Raw genomic sequence first — 19,646 nt, 5'->3', positions numbered from 1 at the left:
ATACAATTCATACAAAAACATTCCTCTGACTGGAAATTAAGATAGAAATCTTAGCTAAAAGATGGAGCCTGGGTAAAAAAATGAAATTGCCTGCCTTCAAGTCGATCCCGACTTATGGCTATCCTATGACTAGGGATTTCATGGTAAGCGGTATTCGGGGGGGGTTACCATTGCCTCCCTCTGAGGCTAGTCCTCCCCAGCTGGCCAGGGCCTGCTCAGCTTGCCACAGCTGCACAAGCCAGCCCCTTCCTTGTCTGCCACTGCCAGCTGGGGGGAAACTGGGCTCCTTGGGACTATGCCGCTTGCCCACGGCTGCACAAGTGGCAGGGCACATAACCCCCAAGCCACTCCTGGTGGGGTGATCTTTAGCTGGCTCTTGACACCCAGGAGACACGAGCGGGGATTGGAACTCACAGACTCTGGACTCCCAGCCAGGCTCTCCTCCACACTGTGCTATACCAGCTGTGGAGCCTGGGTAGGGAACATTTAATCTAGCCTACTTGATTCTGGTAAGAAGGGTTTAAATGCCCTCAGGCCAGCCCAGTCACCAGAAGGCCATTGTAGGAAGAAAGGAGCTGTTAGATGGGAGCCCTCAGGAGTAAAGGTGGATGCCCCTGAAGGCTGCAATTCTAAACACACTTACTAAGGGACTAAGCCCTATAGAACTCAACAGGACTGGCTTCTAAGTAGATATGGTTTGGATTGTGCTGTTGGTAAAGCTTGACTAGGGATCTTCTGCAAAGATATCCATATCCAAGTAGGATTGGCAACCCCCTGCCTGGAATGCCCTGCCTCTACCTTGTAACATCCAAATTTCTTTACAGATTTGACCATTCACTTCAGAAAGAGATCTGAGAAATGAGTAAGAAGATTCTCTACCCTTTTCTGTCTCCCCTGTGGGCTGCTATAAACTCACTTCCTCAGACAACCCAATTCCAGTGAATATAATTGACAGAGAGAAAACACACATGATTTGGTCTACATAGGCAGCAGCTTGGGAACTACAATTGCAGCCATGCTGCCCAGTATGTGAATTCTCTTTTATCACTACTGGGCAAGAAACAAACAACAAGGTGCATCATCAGTGGGTTTAAGAAGGTTGAGCGGAGTGCATGGAACCACTGTTGCTTCTATGGATGAAAGGGAGTGAGGATAAAGGTAAATGAAATGCAAATAAAAAAGAAAAACAAAAGACAGTGATGATTTCCTAAATGCAATACCATACCAACCACAAGATTCCTATGAGTAAGGCATAAAACTAAGCATCCCACAACCAGTCAGGATTCCTAACCAAAAACCAAAATAAAAAAATCCTGTCAGCCAGTCAGCCAAGATCACAGAACTAGATATACTAAATATAATTTTTTTAGGTTAGATTCTCTGTAGAAACAGTAGTAACACAGCAAAGAAGCAAAGTAGGAAGAACACCAACAAACATGCAAAAATGTAATTCATCTTTGGAGATGGCAGGTGTTGCCACCACTCACCATATGCTCAGAAGCACATGTTACCAAATTCTTCCAAGCTACACAGGAAGTGGATCGGACTGTAAAAGACCAACCCAAATTGTGTTTGAATTTTGACAAATTTGTAGGGCAGTACAATATCTCAGAAGGGCGGATTGGTCTCCTGCTTCCCTAGTGCCTTCACTACAGCTGCCCAATTTTTCTCCTTTTTAAAGTTTGATAGAAATATCTGTTGACTACAGGTACGTTCTTAAACCACAAGGGTTTTTTTGTTTTTGTTTTGCATATTAGTGAATTTCTCTGCTTTTTAATCTCGGAGGTAGGAAATGGGATCCTGTGCAAGTTTGCTGAGATTGATCAGTTGCATGCTTATAGAGTTCAGTGGGATTTACTCCCCTGCAATCATGCTTAGGATAGGTGAAACTGACTTGGGGGAGGGGCAGGGAGGGGGAGTAGGGGGAAGGAGGAGAGAAGGGGAGGAGATTAAATGGGTTGGCACTGGGCTGAGGAAATACCCCTTTCCTTTCGAAAAGGAAAACACTGTAAACAGTATCATTGTTTTTCAGGGCTTCCCCACCTTTTTATTGGAGCTACAATTCCCAGAAGAGGGGCTCACTGTTAAACCCTTCTGGCCACTGGGAATAGGGCATCTTCTCACAACTCTCAGCACCTTTCACCAACTACACTTCCCAGGATTCTTTGGGGGAAGCCATGACTGTCTCAAGTGGAATCATTGTCTGGCATGGGTTTGGCCCTCTGATTGACCAAGCCAAACAGCTGTGAGTCTGGGTTTTAGAACACTGACAGTTGGTTCTTACTGAGCATGCCTGACATAATAGACTTCCATGTTAAATTTCTTAAATTAATTAAAAATCAGCCAGGCATTTTTTTAAAAAAACTTTTAAACTGCAGGAGATGAAGGTCAGAGTATGGGGCAAGGTCAGTAATAGGATTCCAGGTACTCTGTGAACATGGCTGATTATTAATGAATTTCAACAGATTATGAGAACTCTGGCAGAAAAAAGTCCAAAAGGGTTGTTTTTTCTCTCTCTCTCTTTAGACTTTGAACTCTTGATTTTTTCTGACTGTTTTGTGTATCGCCATGAAAATTGAAAGGGTTGTTAAGCAAGTGTTTCTGAGTTCAGGACTATAAGTTTGGTAAGGTTTTTATGGGAAGCATCAGAATGGCATGGGGTTATTTTCAATTTAACGTTGCGGAATGTGAAAAATCCACGCTGGCTATAGTATTCCGCCACTCTCGTGGCTGTATAAACACACAGGAACACAGGAAGCTGCCTTATACTGAATCAGACCATTGGTCCATCTAGCTCAGGTTTGTCTGCACTGGCTGGTAGCAGCTGTCCAGGCATTGAGGCAGGGAGTCTCTCCCAGCCCTACCTGGAGATTTTGGGAATTGAACCTGGGACCTTCTGCATGCAGGGCAGATGCTCTGCCACTGAGCTGTGGCTCTTCCCCACTTCTAGAATTAACTCAGTTGTCTGTTTAAATGTTTCTACCCCAATTCCCAAACCACAGTGGATCCCAGTGCTGACACTCACATATATCCCACCTGGAAACAAGGCCCTATGAGAAGAGACTGAAAGAACTGGGCATGTTTAGCCTGGAGAAGAGAAGACTGAGGGGAGATATGATAGCACTGTTCAAGTACTTGAAAGGTTGCCACACAGAGGAGGGCCAGGATCTCTTCTCGATCGTCCCAGGGTGCAGGACACGGAATAATGGGCTCAAGTTGCAGGAAGCCAGATTTCAACTGGACATCTGAAAAAACTTCCTGTTAGAGCCATTGGACAATGGAACCAATTATCTAGAGAGGTGGTGGGCTCTCTGACACTGGAGGCATTCAAGAGGCAGCTGGACAGCCATCTGTCGGGAATGCTTTGATTTGGATTCCTGCATTGAGCAGGGGGTTGGACTTGATAGTCTTATAGGCCCCTTCCAACTCTACTGTTCTATGATTCTATGCTTAGTCTCTGTGCCACATAAGTGGTTGTGACTTGTATGAATGGCAGTTTTGCATTTTGGTAACACAAACGCATGAGGAAATATCTTTGTCGTATCCTTTTGTATAAATTCATTTTTATTATTATTTAAAATTTAGAACAATGTTACCTCATACAGCAAACTGTGCACTTTGATATATCACAGTGTCTTAAAAAGGAAAATAATCAGATTTTGTCTTCTTTTAAAATGTTAAACTCATTTTTTTATTTTTTGGAAATTTTATTTACATCTGCCTAGAATGATCTGCAAGTAACACAGTTACTATGAAACCAAAATTGTTACAAAATGTTTACAAAAAACTATATTCATAGAAATTTCTGCATGTCCACAAAGGAGTATTCCCCTGAATGTCATAGAGACCTGTTCTGTCAGTTGTTGTTGAGAGTGATGTTTAGAATAGACAGCAAAAGGGCAATCTGCCATTGATGGCCCACAATTGTCATCCTGGTGCAGCTGTTGATGGTGTCTCCTTTCTAGAGCCAAATAAGTTCTGTAGTTGTGATCTAGCGATGCAAGTCTGTATGGTTGTGAGAATGAGTGTGTGATTGGAACTGGACTCACACAGTAACGCTGCCCTGGCCAAAGTTCCAGCGGTGGGGAAGAGCTGCAGTTCCAATGTCTTTGATGGAGCAGTGGCAACCTTGACCAACTCCCCGCCCCTCCTTGCATATTAGGTCTGCTTACATTTTGAACAAAAGCAAAATATGCCTACAAATATTTCCCTAGAATCTTAGGCATTATTGGTTAGCTAATCAATACACTCCCACTACTGAGCCCAGTATCTTGTCTCCATCAGTGGCTGGTCAGCATCATCCAGAGCAAAAACGGTGAGTTGTTAACGCTGTTACACTACTCTCATGACCCAGTTTAAACTCAGATTCAGTCTGGGCAGCTTAAAAGCTCTCAAAGACTTACATAAACAGGCCTGGTGTAGAAGACAAATATATGAAAGAGAATAGGAATAAAGGCTTATAACAACATTAAAAGCAACACCCACATGCCCGGTTTTACATGAAATTCTGAGACTGGATAACGTAGGTTTTAAACAAATTCACCTGGATGCAATAACAAACCAATTTTTGAAGGATTCTGAGAAAGGTGCATTTCCTGATTTAATTTGCTGAAATAAATTGGTAATAAAAACTGAAAATGGCTAAACAAAACCAGCACCCATTCTGTGCAACTTTCAGTGCCAGGTGATTATTATGAATAAAAAGATTTTGCAACCAGTCTGAGTTGATTGAACTGAGAATGATTAAACAAATTCTTCTTTTCAGTGAAATGGCCCTGCTAGTTCCTAGTAGGGCAGATTCCAATCTCTTTTTCCAGGCGCCGGGGAGTAGTAGTTGGGAAATTAGCTAAAGGCCAGTATCACATTTGCAGATGTTTCAGTGGGCTCAGTTGCACAAGCCAAGCTGTGTGAGCAAACGAAGGCTACAGCTCGTGGTTAGTGAGGGGAGACCAGAAACCATATTCAGCCACACTTGGCCTTTGCTCAGAAGGGCACAGGAGTCAAAAGGTCTTAGGAGCAAAGCAGCTGTGAGCTCCTCTCTGATGGCCCAACCTGGTAAGGCAAGCCATCATTTGGACCAATGTCTTCTAGCCGAACGCTCCTCTCACTAAGTAGCTTGAGAACTCCTCTTGAACATTTTGGGTTAATTATTTCTGAAAAAGGAAAATTTCTGACACATTTGGAGGGGCAGCTGAAGGGCAGAAAGTAGCTGGCTGAGCAAGAAAGGCCACAAAGTGGGGGATTGGGTGGAGGAGGCCGGCTTTGCTGGAGCAAACCCTTCACACAGAGCCAGGAGGGCGCTCTGGGCACTGCAGCGTGTGAAAGGTCCCGCCAAACACGGTGCTCTTCTGTGGGTTGTCTGTCAGGGACACACAAGGTTGGTCCTCTGTTTTGTCAGCCCCTTGTGGCACTCATCCGGGCCGCTCTGGGACCTTCACAGGCAGCTCTGAATGACTTTATTACAATGGCAGGACTGAAAGGGCACATGATGCCTTCATTATGTGCCACTATCTTGAGAAGCAGCCGCCGCCGCCAGATCTTTCGGGACCATTTCCTCGGCTGGCAAGGTGCCTGTGGCACAGCAGGCAACCTGGCGGCCAAAGGACACCTTAGATGGAACTCTGCGCCATTTGAAAGCAACGAGCAGCAGCTACTTGAGGACTGCAACAATGGTCTAAGGGGGTGCTGAGCCCTTTCCCTTTGGGTCATTGTTCTTCTCAAAACCCCTCCTTCAAAAACACACGCAAACCTGCTAGTCCCCTGCAGGTCTCATGTCCCCCCACCCCACCCTGAGGGGGAAATGGCCAGCAGGGCAGTGTTAAGCATTTTATGGTAGCCATGTACCCTCCCTTATCTGGAGGGCTGTGCAGTCCAAGTCCAGATGAAACATAAAGAGCCATGAGACTGTGTCATAGTAGCAGCCTGGCTGGAAATCACCCACCCACTGTGAGCACCTGGACACAAACTGAGCAAGTCACCTGGTCAGTCTTCTGCGCTATGGGGAGATCTACTGTATTTCTACTTATCACATTTATTTCCAAATTTGTGTCTATACATATTAATTAGCAGATGTGAATTGTATCTGCGTACTTCTATTTTTGGTGGTGCATTTCCTCTTTTCTGGCAGCACCTTCCTCCCACTCTTATCTGCCTGATGCTTCCACGCCTCGCACACGGCTTTCCACATGAAGAAAGAGGGATGCAAGACAGTACTCCGTGGAATGTGTACTTTAGGCCTGGATTTCTTGAGCTCTCCCTTGAACAAAGACAGCTGTGCCAGGATCGGCACCCCTCTAGTGCCCCTTGGCCAGCCAAGCCTCCGGGTCTCTGTGGCTTTTGGTGGATGCTGGTGCCCTGGTACAACCTGCCACACGTTTAGGATACTGCACTTTGCATGGAAAAAATGCAATGGGTGGTGTTTGGACCCTGACAGAAAGAGTTTCTCAAAAAGGCATTTTAGAGGGTGGGCTAGGGGTCCTTGTCCATTTCATCAGCTCATGCCAGGATGTAGAATCACCTGGTTACATCAAGGCTGATTCTGGGCCTCTCTCTAGCTTGCCTGTTAGAACTTTCACCAGCTTGACTGAGATTGATTTGACTTGGCATGTAACTGACTGAAATGCTGTTTGGAAACTTGTCTCACAATATGCTTTAACTTCACAAGTCAAAACAAGGATTGTCTCACTCTGAAAGCTGGCTGAATGTGGAAAGATGCAGCTTTGCATCCAGATGTACATGCTGTCGGTGTCCTGCTAGCTTTTTGGGAAACAGTCTTCATTTGGTGATGCTACAGATGGGAGTGAGGACAAGAGCATCCTGTTCACTGTGTTCTTTTAAATGGCAGATGAAGGGCATTCTTTGGTCACTGTGAAGGAAAAATTGTGTCTGGAAGAAAAAAGACAATTCATGGTGCCCAGGAGAGGACTATTCTGTTAAAATCACAGTTTAATGACTTCTAATGGTAGGTGGCTGGGGCTACAATACTAGGCACACTTACTTGGGAGTAAGCCCCACTGGATACAGTGGGACTTACTTCTGAGTAACATACATAGAATTGCACAATACTCCAGCTCACCCCAAATCCAGATTTACACCCAACTGTCACTGCTCATCTGCAATTTTGCCAAATCCTCCACCCAACACCCTCCCTCCCCAATTAAATGTTGGATTTTATCCATTTTGCTCAACCCCCTCCCCTGAGATATCAGTGAAGTCATCAGGGCCATCATTCCGCATTTGCAGCGTATGCCAGCCTTTCTAATGGCAACCACTCTTCTCCAAGGTCTGTGGCTTTGCTTGGTCAGATATAACTGACTTGGAGCAGATGGCACCAAGGAGTTAATGGAACAACTGTCTGAAGGGTGTGATTCCTCCTCCTAAGTGCCTACACCTGCAAGCAGAGGCAATGCTTGCTTGCTTCATTATGGGCACCTCTCCCCTCCTCTTAACCATTCCCCTCCACACCTGAAGAAAAGAGGCTCTCCCTGGTGTCTCCTCTCCCCAGAAGGGTCCGCTGGTGGCCCAGCAGGGGCTCCCTGGTGCATGACGGTTCAGAACAGGGTTGAGGTCAGAGTTCTGCCCCTTCAAGGGAAAGGAGCGTCTTGCACAAGTCCTCTCCCCTCCTCCCATCCATATTGTCTCTGAAATGTCCTGTGGAAGCCAGTTCGGGTTCTGCCCCCACACGGGGGTCCCACACTTGTCCTAACCAAAGGTCATTTTGTTTATTGCCATTCTTAATGGAAGCGTTGAATTTGCAGGCTTTGGGACTCTTGTCTGCACCAGATCAGTCCATGCCCTGCTTGGATTCTTCCATCAGTTTGATATGTAAACAGCAAGACTCCTGGATGTGTCTTGGTGAGAGGCTAAGGGGCCTGCAGCGCTGCTTAAACCTTCACTTTTTTAAAAAAAAAGTTAAACAATGACCCCAAACTGAAGGTGCTGTCATGATCCATGCTGCGACTTCTTGTATCCAAGTTGGCTGAAGTTACATTGAATGCTTTGTCCTCAAAAGCTGGGGTTGACGACTCCTCTCACTCTGCTTCCCCCCTCCCCAGCGCCTGTCTCTCGCTCCATTATGGGAAGACGGGAGTCAGCCCAGTGTTGCAGGCCATGTTGTCCTTGCCAGGAAGCCGCCTGTCGTTGAACGTATGCATGTTGATGACAGCATCTGTCTTCACCATGACCCCGGGGAGCTGGGGCTTGTGTTTCACCTGCCGGTGGCAGGTGAGCGACAGTTTGATCTCGTCTGCCATGGCACTGCAGAAGGAACGCTGCAAGAAGGGAGGAGGCAAGAGGGAGACCTTCATTAGACTTTGGGTGCAACAGCCTTGGCACAAAAGCTAGCACACAGCCTGGAAATGCTGCAGGCGCAATGCACGTTTTGCTCACTACAATGGGAAGTGTGCAGGAAACAGTTCTGCTTGCCTGTGGCTTGTAGACCTGCTCAAGTGCTAGGGCAGCATTACATGACAGCGTGACATGTAAGCATATGAGCACGCCGCAAGGGCAGAACTGGAGCCAAAAGAACATGTTTCTAGATCTCATGACTGCTCATCAGAATTACACCACCATCACAAAGCATTAACGAAACACTTTCATATGTTCAAAATGTTCTGACCGAGTGGATCTGTTGTGTGGTCAACGCATCACTGCGAGAGGGAGTGGTTCCAGCTGCCTTGAAAGAGACAGTGATCCGACCACTCCTGAAAAAGCCCACCCTGGATCCATTGGTTTGTGACAACTACCGACCGGTTGCAAATACCCCCTTTTTAGGGAAGGCGATTGAGAGGGTGGTGGCGCAGCAACTGCAAGTACTCTTGGATGAAACAGATTTTCTTGACCCATTCTAGTCTGGGTTCAGGCCTGGTTATGGGACTGAATCGGCCTTGGTTGCCCTGATGGATGACCTTTATCAGGAGAAGGACAGGCGGAGTGCGTCCCTGTTATTCTTACTTGATCTCTGAGCGGCTTATGATACCATTGACCACGGTATCCTTCTGGGCCAACTTAGTGAGATGGGTAGTGGAGGCACTGTTTTACAGAGGTTCCAATCCTATCTCCAGGGTCACTCTCAGAGAATAGCATTAGGTGCTGGCAGTTGTGGTGTGGGGTGCCACAGGGTACCATCTTGTCCCCCATGCTGTTTAACATATAGATGTTATGTTATGAAGCCCTTGGGAGCAGTCATCAGGAGATTTGGGGTGAGGTGTCAACAGTATGCTGAGGATACCCAGCTCTATTTCTCTGTAACATCTGAATCAGGAGAGGCTGTGCAAGCCCTGGACTACTGCCTGGACTCGGTGGTGGGCTGGATGAGGGCCAATAAACTGCATCTGTATCCTAGCTAGACGGAGGCACTGTGGGTTGGTGGTTCCCAAGTTCAGATAATTGGTCAGTTGCCTGCTTTGGATGGGGTCGTACTCCCTCTGAAAGAGCAGGTACGTAGTCTAGGGGTGTTCCTGGATCCATCTTTGTGGGTAGAGGCCCAGGTGACCTCAGTGGCCAGGAGTGCCTTTTACCAGCTTCGGCTGGTGAGACAGCTGCGTCCATTTCTGGGCCAGGATAGCCTGACCACTGTTGTCCACGCACTGATAACCTCCAGGCTGGATTACTGTAATGCGCTCTATGTGGGACTGCCCTTGAGGTTGGTCTGGAAGCTGCAACTAGTGCAAAATGCAGCGGCGAGACTGCTCACTGGAGCAGGGTATTGCCAACATGTCACCCTGCTGCTGAAAGAATTGCACTGGCTGTCCATTTGCTACTGGGCCAAGTTCAAGGATCTAGTTTTGGCGTACAACGCCCTATACAGCTCAGGACCAGGATACCTGAAAGACCATCTTACCCCTTATATACCCAGCCGATCACTGCGCTCTGCAGGTGAGGGGCTCCTGCAGATACCATCTTATCAGGAGGTTCTTTCTGCACAATATAGGAAACGGACCTTTAGTGTGGCGACACCTACCCTGTGGAATTCCGTCTCCTTGAATATTAGGCAGGCACCATCTCTGCTATCTTTTTGGCGCCTATTGAAGACTTTCCTCTTTCAACAAGCCTTTTAAGTTGAGACCTATCCCAGTCTGCGTCTGTGTTAGAATTGCTTGTTAATATGTGTTTTTTTAAATAATGTTTTTAACCCTTTTTTAAAAAGATGCTTTTAAAGCTTTTTTAAAAATGTTTTTAACGTTGTTTTGTTTTAATGTATTTTAGGGTCTGTTTTTATGATGTTTTAAAGTGTTTTTAGCATTTCTGTTTGCTGCCCTGGGCTCCTGCTGGGAGGAAGGACGGGATATAAATCAAATAATAAATAAATAAATAAATATGCTTGCTTGCTTGCTTGATTAATTAATTTACTATATGTATATCTTACCCTTCAATAAACTTTTCAGGGTGGTTTCACATGCAGTACTTTGACTTACAGCTTGGTCAGTATCCCATAATTCAGGGATGAAGAGTGAGGCTAAGAGTAGCTTGCTTAAGACTACCTAGTGACAAAAACAAGTTTTGAACTGGGAATTTTCTGATTCGAAGCTCAGTCTCTTAGCCACATCAGCTGACTAATGTCCAGTGACGCTGCAGAGAATCTGAATGGGGCTTCCAGTGGTCATGAATAAAGACTTCCTGCCACAACTTAAAACTTATTTCAGGTTTGGAAAAATCCCAGATGGAAACCTTGTGTTCTAACTGCATTGCTCCCTCTTCCTTTTGACACACTTTTCCCCAGAACATTTAACATTGGATGATTACTACTTCCATATCAATAAGAAGGAGTGTCTCCCTGTACGAGGGCATGATTAGGTCCATCTAATCCACCTTCACTAACCTTGTGGACTCCAGATGTTTTGCTCCAGCTAGCATGGCCATGCTCCCATCAGCCCCTGCACCATAGTCATGCTGGCTGAGGATGATGGGAGTTGTAGTCCAAAACATGTGAAGGGCACCAGGCTGGCAAAATGCTTCCTTTATTGGCCAGCCAATGCCTCTGAGAAGCCTACTGGCATGAAAGGAAGAGCAGTTTCCAGCATCTGATATCCAAAGGCATCACCCTCTCTTAATGCAGAGGCTCCATTTCCAGTTAGTAGTTGTTATTGACAGATCCTCTGAAAGAACCATCGCTCCGCCTTGCTGGACCAAACCAACATTCAGATTCCAGCAGGAGTCAACCACCTGAAGGCACTCTGGACTCAAAGATGCACTCCTTCAGAATCTGGAGATTTCAAGGAGCCATAATGGCTAAGAGCAACTGTCCAATCTGTTCTCCTTCCAAAGAATATGTGCGGGGTCAAAGAGGGTGGGAGCTGCATGCTAGCCTTTGCCCTTGATGGCTCCATGCATGTAAACCACACATTCTGAGTTCTCTCCCAGCTGTTGCAAATTAGGGGTTCCTGATCCTGGGGAAGGCTCAACTGAATGTGGTTACAATCCCCTTTCAGACCTTCACACTGAACCCTGAAGGTCAGGAAAGGAGAGAAGGATCTATGTGCAGGGACACTGGGGCAGGGTGCACAGGCAGGCCCCCTCCTTCCTTTCAGCTCGCACACATTCTTTGGGATGCTGGAAGAGAATTGGGAATCTGCCCAATCCATTTTTAAAGCCATCGTAACTCATGGCCCCAGGGGTGTACTGGTCCAGGGTCTCGACGGGTCTTAGACCCTTTAATTTTTTGGGAGTAGGGTCCCAGCAGGGTTCCTAAGTCCCCAGCATCCCACAAGCCAATCATCATGAAATGGGAGTGTGTTAACCTCTGAGAAGAGTTTTCTAACATTCTTTCTTCTCCTTTCCTGCTGATTGGAAGCAATCAGAGAGAAAGGAGGTGAAAGTCAGCCACAGACTGACTCTCCCCTTTTCAGTAGCTAACACTCTCCCCTTTTCAGTAGCTAACACTCTCCCCTTTTCAGTAGCTAACACTCTCCCCTTTCATGATGATTGGGTCCTAGGGACTCCATTGGTACAGGAGAAGGAATGAACCAGGATCGCATGCTCAACCCACAGCAAAAAAAGGGATGTGGTGGCTGTGACTATCATGAAGGGAGCCTGCACTTCTGAATTTGCCACTACGGTACTGCATGGCCCTCATTCACAACACCCATGGCAATGAATTATTATTCCCTTTGTGTTGTTGAAAGAAAAGGAGAGGGGCTCCTTTTTGCCGAAATGTCACAAGGGTTTAGGTACACCCCCCCATCTAGCTCAGTTTATTGGGGGAGGGTCCTTGTGCATCAACAGAGGACGGGGAGATTGCACAGTGATTCCACAGCCAATACCTGCTCACGTTCTGCTGTCTTGTGCAGCTTGTAGATGAACTCCACGGTAGCCACAAACACGGAAAGAACCAGACCGGCAGCCAGGACGATGAAGAGCCCACCAATGTTCTGGATCCCGAGAGCGCTGGCTTCTTTGTTCTCCTCCTCGGGGCAGCCATTGCTTCGCCACCACTTATCCTTCAAGGCATGCAGCTTGGCCTCTTCCTGAAGCTGGAGGATGGCAATGGTGATCTTGTCTCTGTATGGTGAACCTGAAGGGGGCAGACACAGGGAAGGTGGGTACCCCACTCACTCTACACGGAGCAAGGAAGCAAAAGGCAAAACAGTGCAATTCTGCATCCAGATAAGCTGGATCCGGCCACTTGTGAAAATTATACAAATTTGCATAAATTCTTATTTGCATGATATATTCCTATTTTGATGGTCATGGTTGAAGGACAAGGAGCGTGGCGTGACACTGAGCCCCCCCCCTCCATCCTGGAAATCTTATTCAGCCACCTCTCAGGCTTTTGAGATCTCAGGAGGCACTTATCACACTTTACAATCATAAAGTCTTGAAACTTTTTTTAAAAAGCAGAGCCTCATAGAAAGCTGAAATTCTGTGCACGGTGTGTGTGTGTGTGAAGGACTTCGGCTTTGCTGCCCTGGGCTGTTAATGATGGATTGTGTGTTTTATCCACGGCTGCATATTATACAGGTATGCATATTTTTCTCGGCTTTGTTTAGGTGAACTGTTTGTATGGTCTGTTGCATATCTGTCTTCTTTGTGCAATGGGGATTACAGGGTTAACTAGCCATATCATGAGGCTGAAATAACAAGGAAGTGAAAACTCCATTTTGAATGTGAGAAATAACAGCTAACAGCTGAGGGCAGGAAAATTAAAAGCTCTAAACTTCTTGTTGCCTGTAACCAGGTCACCAACATTGGTGAATCATGCTGCATAGAGCCTGTGATCATAAAACCAAATAATCATAGCGTTGGAAGGGCCTATAAGGCCATTGAGTCCAACCCCCTGCTCAATGCAGGAATCCAAATCAAAGCATTCTTGACAGGTGGCTGTCCAGCTGCCTCTTGAATGCCTCCAGTGTCGGAGAGTCCACTACCTCCCTAGGTCATTGGTTCCATTGTCGTATGGCTCTAACAGTTAGGAAGTTTTTTCTGATGTTCATCCAAAATCTGGCTTCTGATTGACAAGGGGAGTCTAAAACAAGAAGTGGGCAGCCAGAAGGCCAGTGAGCTCAAAGGCAGGGCCCAGCATGGTACCTCCAAAGCAGAAGGGCTGCCACTCTAGGGAAGCGGCTGCAGCAGGTACATACGTAGTCCCAGGGACAGAGGGTTGCATTTAACACTGTTTTGTTTGTCCTTTTTTGCTCCAAAGGGAAGATACTGGTTATCTGCAACCTGTACATATATTTTCTTAAAACTCCATACTTTTGTCTCAGTATAGGTCATATTTCATAAACCTTGTGTGGTCTCTCCTTATTTGAACACCCTCACACCTAGAAGTCACAAAATGATGCTACCTTGAGTGGCTTCAGGGAGACCCAAGGGAGATTTGGAGGTTGACTGATAAGACCCTTGTCTGGTGGCAACCAATTCTTGAAGGGAGAAGCGTAGGTTGAGCAGAGGGGTACACTCTGTGCTAGCTGGGGATTCCCTTCCCTCCGATGGCAGGGGCCCAGGTGGTGGCTTTTGTTGGTGTTGCTCTGGTTGAGGCTGGCTTCAGAAAGCCAGTTTCAGAGGCAGGGAGTGGTACAGTCGTGGGTTACTTGGTTGTTTTCTGAATGTGTGTGAATGCTTTGGCAGACAAGTGGCAAGATCAGGACTCCTCACAAAAGTAGCTGTAGGAAGAGTCATGGTTTGTCCTGATATTACCTCACCATGCTTAAGAGACCAGGAACCCTCCCCAGGTAGCAGATCCAGCATTCCTACCTTGCAAGGGGGTCAGTTTCCTTAAGAAGGAGCCCACTCACCTGCAACCAAACCTGGAAGCAACACAGTGACCAGTGTCCCCCCCCTCGCCCACCATTTGGAGCAGCTCCTGTAAACCTGCCTTTTAGCAGGCCTGGCTCTTGCCCTCCACTAGCTGGACCCTGCTGTTCCTCACCCATAGGAGTGCCAATCCCGTAGCCCTTGGAGTCAATCAGTCCCCCAATCTGGGTCAGGTTGCAGTTTCTTTGGGTGATGTACTCGATGGTGGTGGACTCCATCAGCAAGGCGTAGTCAGACGTGAGGGCACGCTGGATTCCTTCTTCATTGTTCTTAACGAGAGCAGAGGCCTTGCTGCTCATGAAGGCCCACATCTTTTCAAAAGTGGAGATCCTTGATTTCTGAAATGGTAGCCCCATGGAAAACAGAAAGCAACAACCTTGAAAAATGACAAGAGACTCAAGCCTACAAGCTTCTCTCTCTCTCCAACTTAAAGCATCCTTCTTCCTGGAATCTGTCAAAGGTGTTTCATGTCCCCAGAGGTGCTTATGGAATGCCATCCCTTGAATTCAATTTCGAGCACTTCAAAAAATATCTTGTCTGCAAAACCTGGTGGTGTACTGTGGCCTATATTGCATATGAAAATTTTTAACACAAGTGGGGTTGTCTAGATTCTCTCTCTCACACACATACTCTAATTCTGGGGGCAGCCACCTGTTCCCCTCTTGTTCCTAGTGATGGTGTCCCAACACTGGCTGTTAAGTTGCTTTATAGTACTCTATGCCAGTGTGTAGAGTAGCCTTCCCAACCTGGTGCCGTTCAGATGTTTTGGACTACAATCACATCAGCCCCAGAGAGCACAGCCATACAATGCTTGGGCTGATGGGAGCTGTAGTCCAAAACATCTAGAGGGCAATAGGCTCATGTTTAGTACAGGATGTACACATATCCTTAGGCCACCTTTCCCCCCCTGAACCCCTCAGGCACAGTAGATGTCAGCAACATTGTGAACAGTGGTAAGGGAGCAAATGGAAACGATTCGTCTCCCTTCCTCTTAATACTGGAACTCTGCGCCACCTTGTCGGGTGGAAGGTTCAGGACAAACAAAAGGAAGTCTACGATGACCACACAGAATGCGTTACTACAGGAAGCAACAATGGCTGCTACTTCAGATGGCTAAACAGGGATGTGTCTGTCACCCACTAAATGGCAGTGCACCTGTGAATTCCAAATACTGGGGACAAACAGGAGATGGGCATCACCTCTAGGCTTGTGGGCTTTCAGATGGCCAGAGCTGGAAATAGGCTGGACCTCTGGCTTGTTCCCACACGGACAATCTGTTTGTTCTTCTAAAGCAGCCCAAGTCTATGGTCAGGCACAGTCCCTATTCAAGCGTTACTCAGCATTTCCCAGCATACACTACCCAAAAAGACTGTTGTGGAGTTTAAACTGGGGAAGAACTGACTTTAAATTGGGGGACAGCTGTGTTAAAAATAACTGTAGAAATTGAATCTCAGCTGGCCAGGAGGGGGTGGAGGCGGTTACTGATTTACACCTAAAATATGCAATGAAAATGATATGGTGCTTCAGGGTAGGGGAAAGAAAACGGCATGCTTCTTATTTTCACAATCAAGTTATCTCAGCACAGTTGTGGGAGTTTTCCACCCTGGAAAAGGCCTGCCATGCATCACTGGAGCTATTCAGAGAGTGATGTCACCCCTTGTGTCAGAGCCATTATCTTGCTTTTAAATGCCCTCTGGGTGGTGGCTGCTGCTGCTTGTGTTGCTAGCAAGGGAGGGAGGGAGGTACAGTTCATTCCATTCGCTGTTTTAAAAGAGAGAGCCATAGATGGTTGTTAAGGAGTTGCATGTCAACCATCCAGGGAGCACTGGAAGAGACCCTTAAAAATAAGTAGCAGCAGTGAAAATGGTGGTGCAAGGCTAAACAAAGTGCGGCGATAAAGAGTCAAACCAGACATTGGCACTCCACAAATATGCATATCCAGACAAAGTTGTTTTAAGGAAGTTTTCAATTTCAGCACAGAATTTGGCTGCATTTGACACAGCACTCACCATAACACGCTGCTATGTGAAGGCCCATCCCCCAACCATCAGTTTGGATAGCATGGCCCCAACTCTTTTTGCAGAAGACTGGGGCACGGGGGTCAACATCCCAGTGCAGGATAGGAGTGTGCTAGAATTCCACCCAATTCAGATTTGGTACTGAATTTTCCATTAATTCTTTTATTCTTAATTTTTGAGGATCAGATTTTAATGTAGAGAAATATCCACAGCGATTTTTGAAATACATTTTTTTAAAAAAATCCACTTCTAAAACATCAATTTTATGATAATGTATCAATATTTCCTTTACAAATATTGATGCTTCCCTCTAAATATTATTTATTTCAAAATATCAATATTTTATATTGATATTTCCCTTCCAAATATTGGTATTTCCTTTAAAAATATTTATATTAATATATATTTTTCCAAGTGAAAAACACCCATACTGGTAAAAGCAGCGGCTAGCAGATAAGGCACAAACTCAAACTGATGCCAGCTTGTTAGGTTGACAGAATGCTTTCAAACTGGCATTGCCCAATGAATCCCATCCTTAGTGCTTGAACATCTGGTGAAGGGGAAGGGGCAACAGATGAATGTTTTGGGTGGATCCCTCAATTGGCCTTAGGGAATTATTGTTCTGGCACTTTGTGTGTGGTCATTATTGATTTGATTTGCTGGTGATTTAGAGCAGATCCACACCATAGATTTGAAGCACATCCAATGCACATTTAAAACAACTGGAAGGTAGCGAGGGCACATAAGGAAGATAGCGCACCGTGTGACCAGCTTCTGTATGACTGCAAGGCTTGCAGGGAAAACAGGCAATGTTCAGTCAAGAGCCCCAGTCAAGCAGCGCTTTCAGGACCCTGGGCAATTCCAGGGCCCCTGCTCAGGTAAGCTACCTGAGATGCTGTCTCTGCAGGAAGGTATAGCCAGGCCCTCTGGGAGATCCAGAGAGCCCTGGGCCACTTCCAGCTTTTGAGGTGACCCACAAAAACAAAGTAAGTCATCAAAAAGTATGAGATGTAATCTGAATATATAGTAACAAATGCTTTTCTAGTCCCTTTCTGTGCAAGTGTTTCAATTTGCAGCTGTTGAGTGTGTGTCCTATTTTGGGCTGATGCCCATAAAAACAAGATTCAAAATGTAACAAAAATTAACAAGAGTCTAAATTTGAGGTCTCCTTTGATCTTGAGGCCCAGGGCAAATAGCCCTACTGGCTCCCACTCTGACTGGCCTTGGCTATAGCCAATTGATGTAGGCAGACCAGGACTGGAGTGTAGTAGCCTCCATCTCCCTGCAAGAAGTGGCTAACTGGCTAAAGGGCCCTCACCTTATTTTGCAGTCTTTGGCTTTTGGGAGGGCCATGGATGAGGCACTGGGGAGTGACTGGGAGCAGCCCACATGTTATCACAGATACCACCCAACTTGGTGGTGTGATAGGAATTGTGCAAGATCGATAGATACAAGTGTGGGAAGAGTTGCAATCCCACTTTTAAGATGCAGCAGGACAGCATTGCAGCAGCAGGGCAAGGGTCTTATGTGTGGGTCCACATAGGTGCATCAATAAATTAGTAGAACACGTATCATATTGAACAGATCAGGTAGAAAAGGCACAGCCTTGAATTTCTGCCCTGTTTGGGGGAGGGGGGAGTATTATTTGGCGTTTATGTGATAATTAATAACCTTAGAGGGAAGGTCAGTTTTTGGTATGATCATCACATGTTTTGCTCCATAGTATCCACCCTTCGGATTGGGACGCTCCTTTGGGAATGAGTTTTTATGGAATTCAGTTATGCGTTTTGCTAGCAGGCAATGATATATTTATAACTACTCAGGTGGTAAAATTTGCTCTAGCTGCGGGAAAAGAATTAGATACCAAAATCACCTTGTGGGGTGAGTGGGATGTGCCCAGCGCTATTATGACTGAAGTATTTATACACTAAGACATGGGGTGGGTCAGGGTGTCTCGCTCAAGAGAGGAAATTTTATTTGAAATGTATTGTTGCTCTTTTACTGTGTTTTGTTGTAATATGACTTGTATTTTAATATGTATTTTGTATTTTCCTTTTACATGTGTTTAATTGTGGTAACCTATGGCTCTGAGCAATAAAGATTCATTTCATTTCTTATCCAGTTTCCAGTTTGTTTGTTTTTAAATGACTATAAGTCGCCTTGAACATTTTTTTTAATGGGAAGGCAGGTTACAGATATTTGGGCAAAGTAAATACATATGGGACACCTGCGAAGGAGGTCTTGGGATGGGGCTCTTTGGGAAGTCACAGAAGCCATCCATCTCCTGGGATATTCCGGCCTTGTCATTATAACAAACCCAGCAGCACAGCCAGCACAGTCCCTCACCTCTTCTGTGAGAATGGGTGAGGCAGCCAAGGGCACCAAATGCACAGCTTTCTCCCCCCCCTTCACACAAGTGAGCCACTACTGGATGCTGCCATCCGTCACTTGAAGTCACTTTCATTTTTTAAAAAAAAAAACCCGACTAATCAATATAATAAATGTATGTATGAATGTGGCTTTGATGTGTGTTTGAATAAAGTGGATACTCTTCCTACAAACGGGAAGCAGCTGAGCGAGTGTGAGACGATTCAGGAATTACTTTGCTGAAGAGGTGGGGTTTCTTCTTCAATGCTTGATGGGCACAGACAGACACTAGCCAAAGGCAAAAGGGACGAGGAGGAGATGGATGCCAGGAGTAAGAAGGAGTGGAGCCCATTCAAACATGGAGCGGAGCCTCAGCTTTGCTTCAAAGAGCGGTTTCCTGCTACCCACAGCCACAGGGCCCTTTCAGTGGAACCTGCTTGCATTGTTTTGGTGTCGCATCTTTTAAAGTCTTGGTGTTGTCCCATGAAATGGGGATGCCATCATCCACCCGAGAGCAGTCCTTAGTTAGTCCCCCTTGTGTCTTTCGCACCACTGGGATCCCTGAACTCAGTAGTTCTCACTCCACAGTTAGCACCTCTAGGCTAATACTGGACTCCGAGTCTCAGCAGAGGGACACCTCTGGGTGGGGGTGTGATATCTGCAGCAGGGTTTCCTGGCAACCTACACAGAGGGTTATACAAGTTCCCACCAAAGAAGAATGGGTGCCAAAATTAGCAGATGGGCTGCCCATCAAACAGCTGCTATTGCAAAATGCTTCTATTAATTCGAACAAAACAACCCATTTAAACTGAAATTCACTTGCTTGAAACTGCAGTATGTTTATAACATCCAATCATGATGTAACAAAGGGTGTAGCATCTCAATAAATCTTCCGGTTTTTTTTTATAAATCACGGCATGGTGCTTAAATCAATAGATGACAGATACCTGATTAACTTCAAAAGCTGATGTTGTTAATTGCCTGCTGTATTGACTGTTAGCTCTTAAT

The 19,646-nt window shown here is 46.0% G+C and overlaps 1 protein-coding gene across 4 annotated transcripts in view; it reads right to left on the bottom strand.

The window, feature by feature from the left end:
- Positions 1-3,600: 3,600 nt before the first annotated feature.
- The window catches only part of GRIK3 (glutamate ionotropic receptor kainate type subunit 3), a 339,684-nt gene continuing 323,638 nt past the window's right edge, over positions 3,601-19,646 (bottom strand). For all 4 annotated transcript variants that reach the window (XM_061597982.1, XM_061597980.1, XM_061597981.1 and 1 more), the window contains exons 14-16: positions 14,369-14,591; positions 12,261-12,511; positions 3,601-8,270 (exon numbers count right to left, since the gene is read on the bottom strand). In XM_061597982.1, the coding sequence (XP_061453966.1) occupies positions 8,073-8,270; positions 12,261-12,511; positions 14,369-14,591 (672 nt within the window). In that variant the 3' untranslated portion in view covers positions 3,601-8,072. The remainder of the gene's footprint in view (positions 8,271-12,260; positions 12,512-14,368; positions 14,592-19,646) is intronic.

The sequence above is a fragment of the Rhineura floridana genome, chromosome 15, assembly GCF_030035675.1.
Source record: "Rhineura floridana isolate rRhiFlo1 chromosome 15, rRhiFlo1.hap2, whole genome shotgun sequence".
NCBI lineage: Eukaryota > Metazoa > Chordata > Lepidosauria > Squamata > Rhineuridae > Rhineura > Rhineura floridana.
This window is presented reverse-complemented; position numbering and strand designations above follow the sequence as displayed.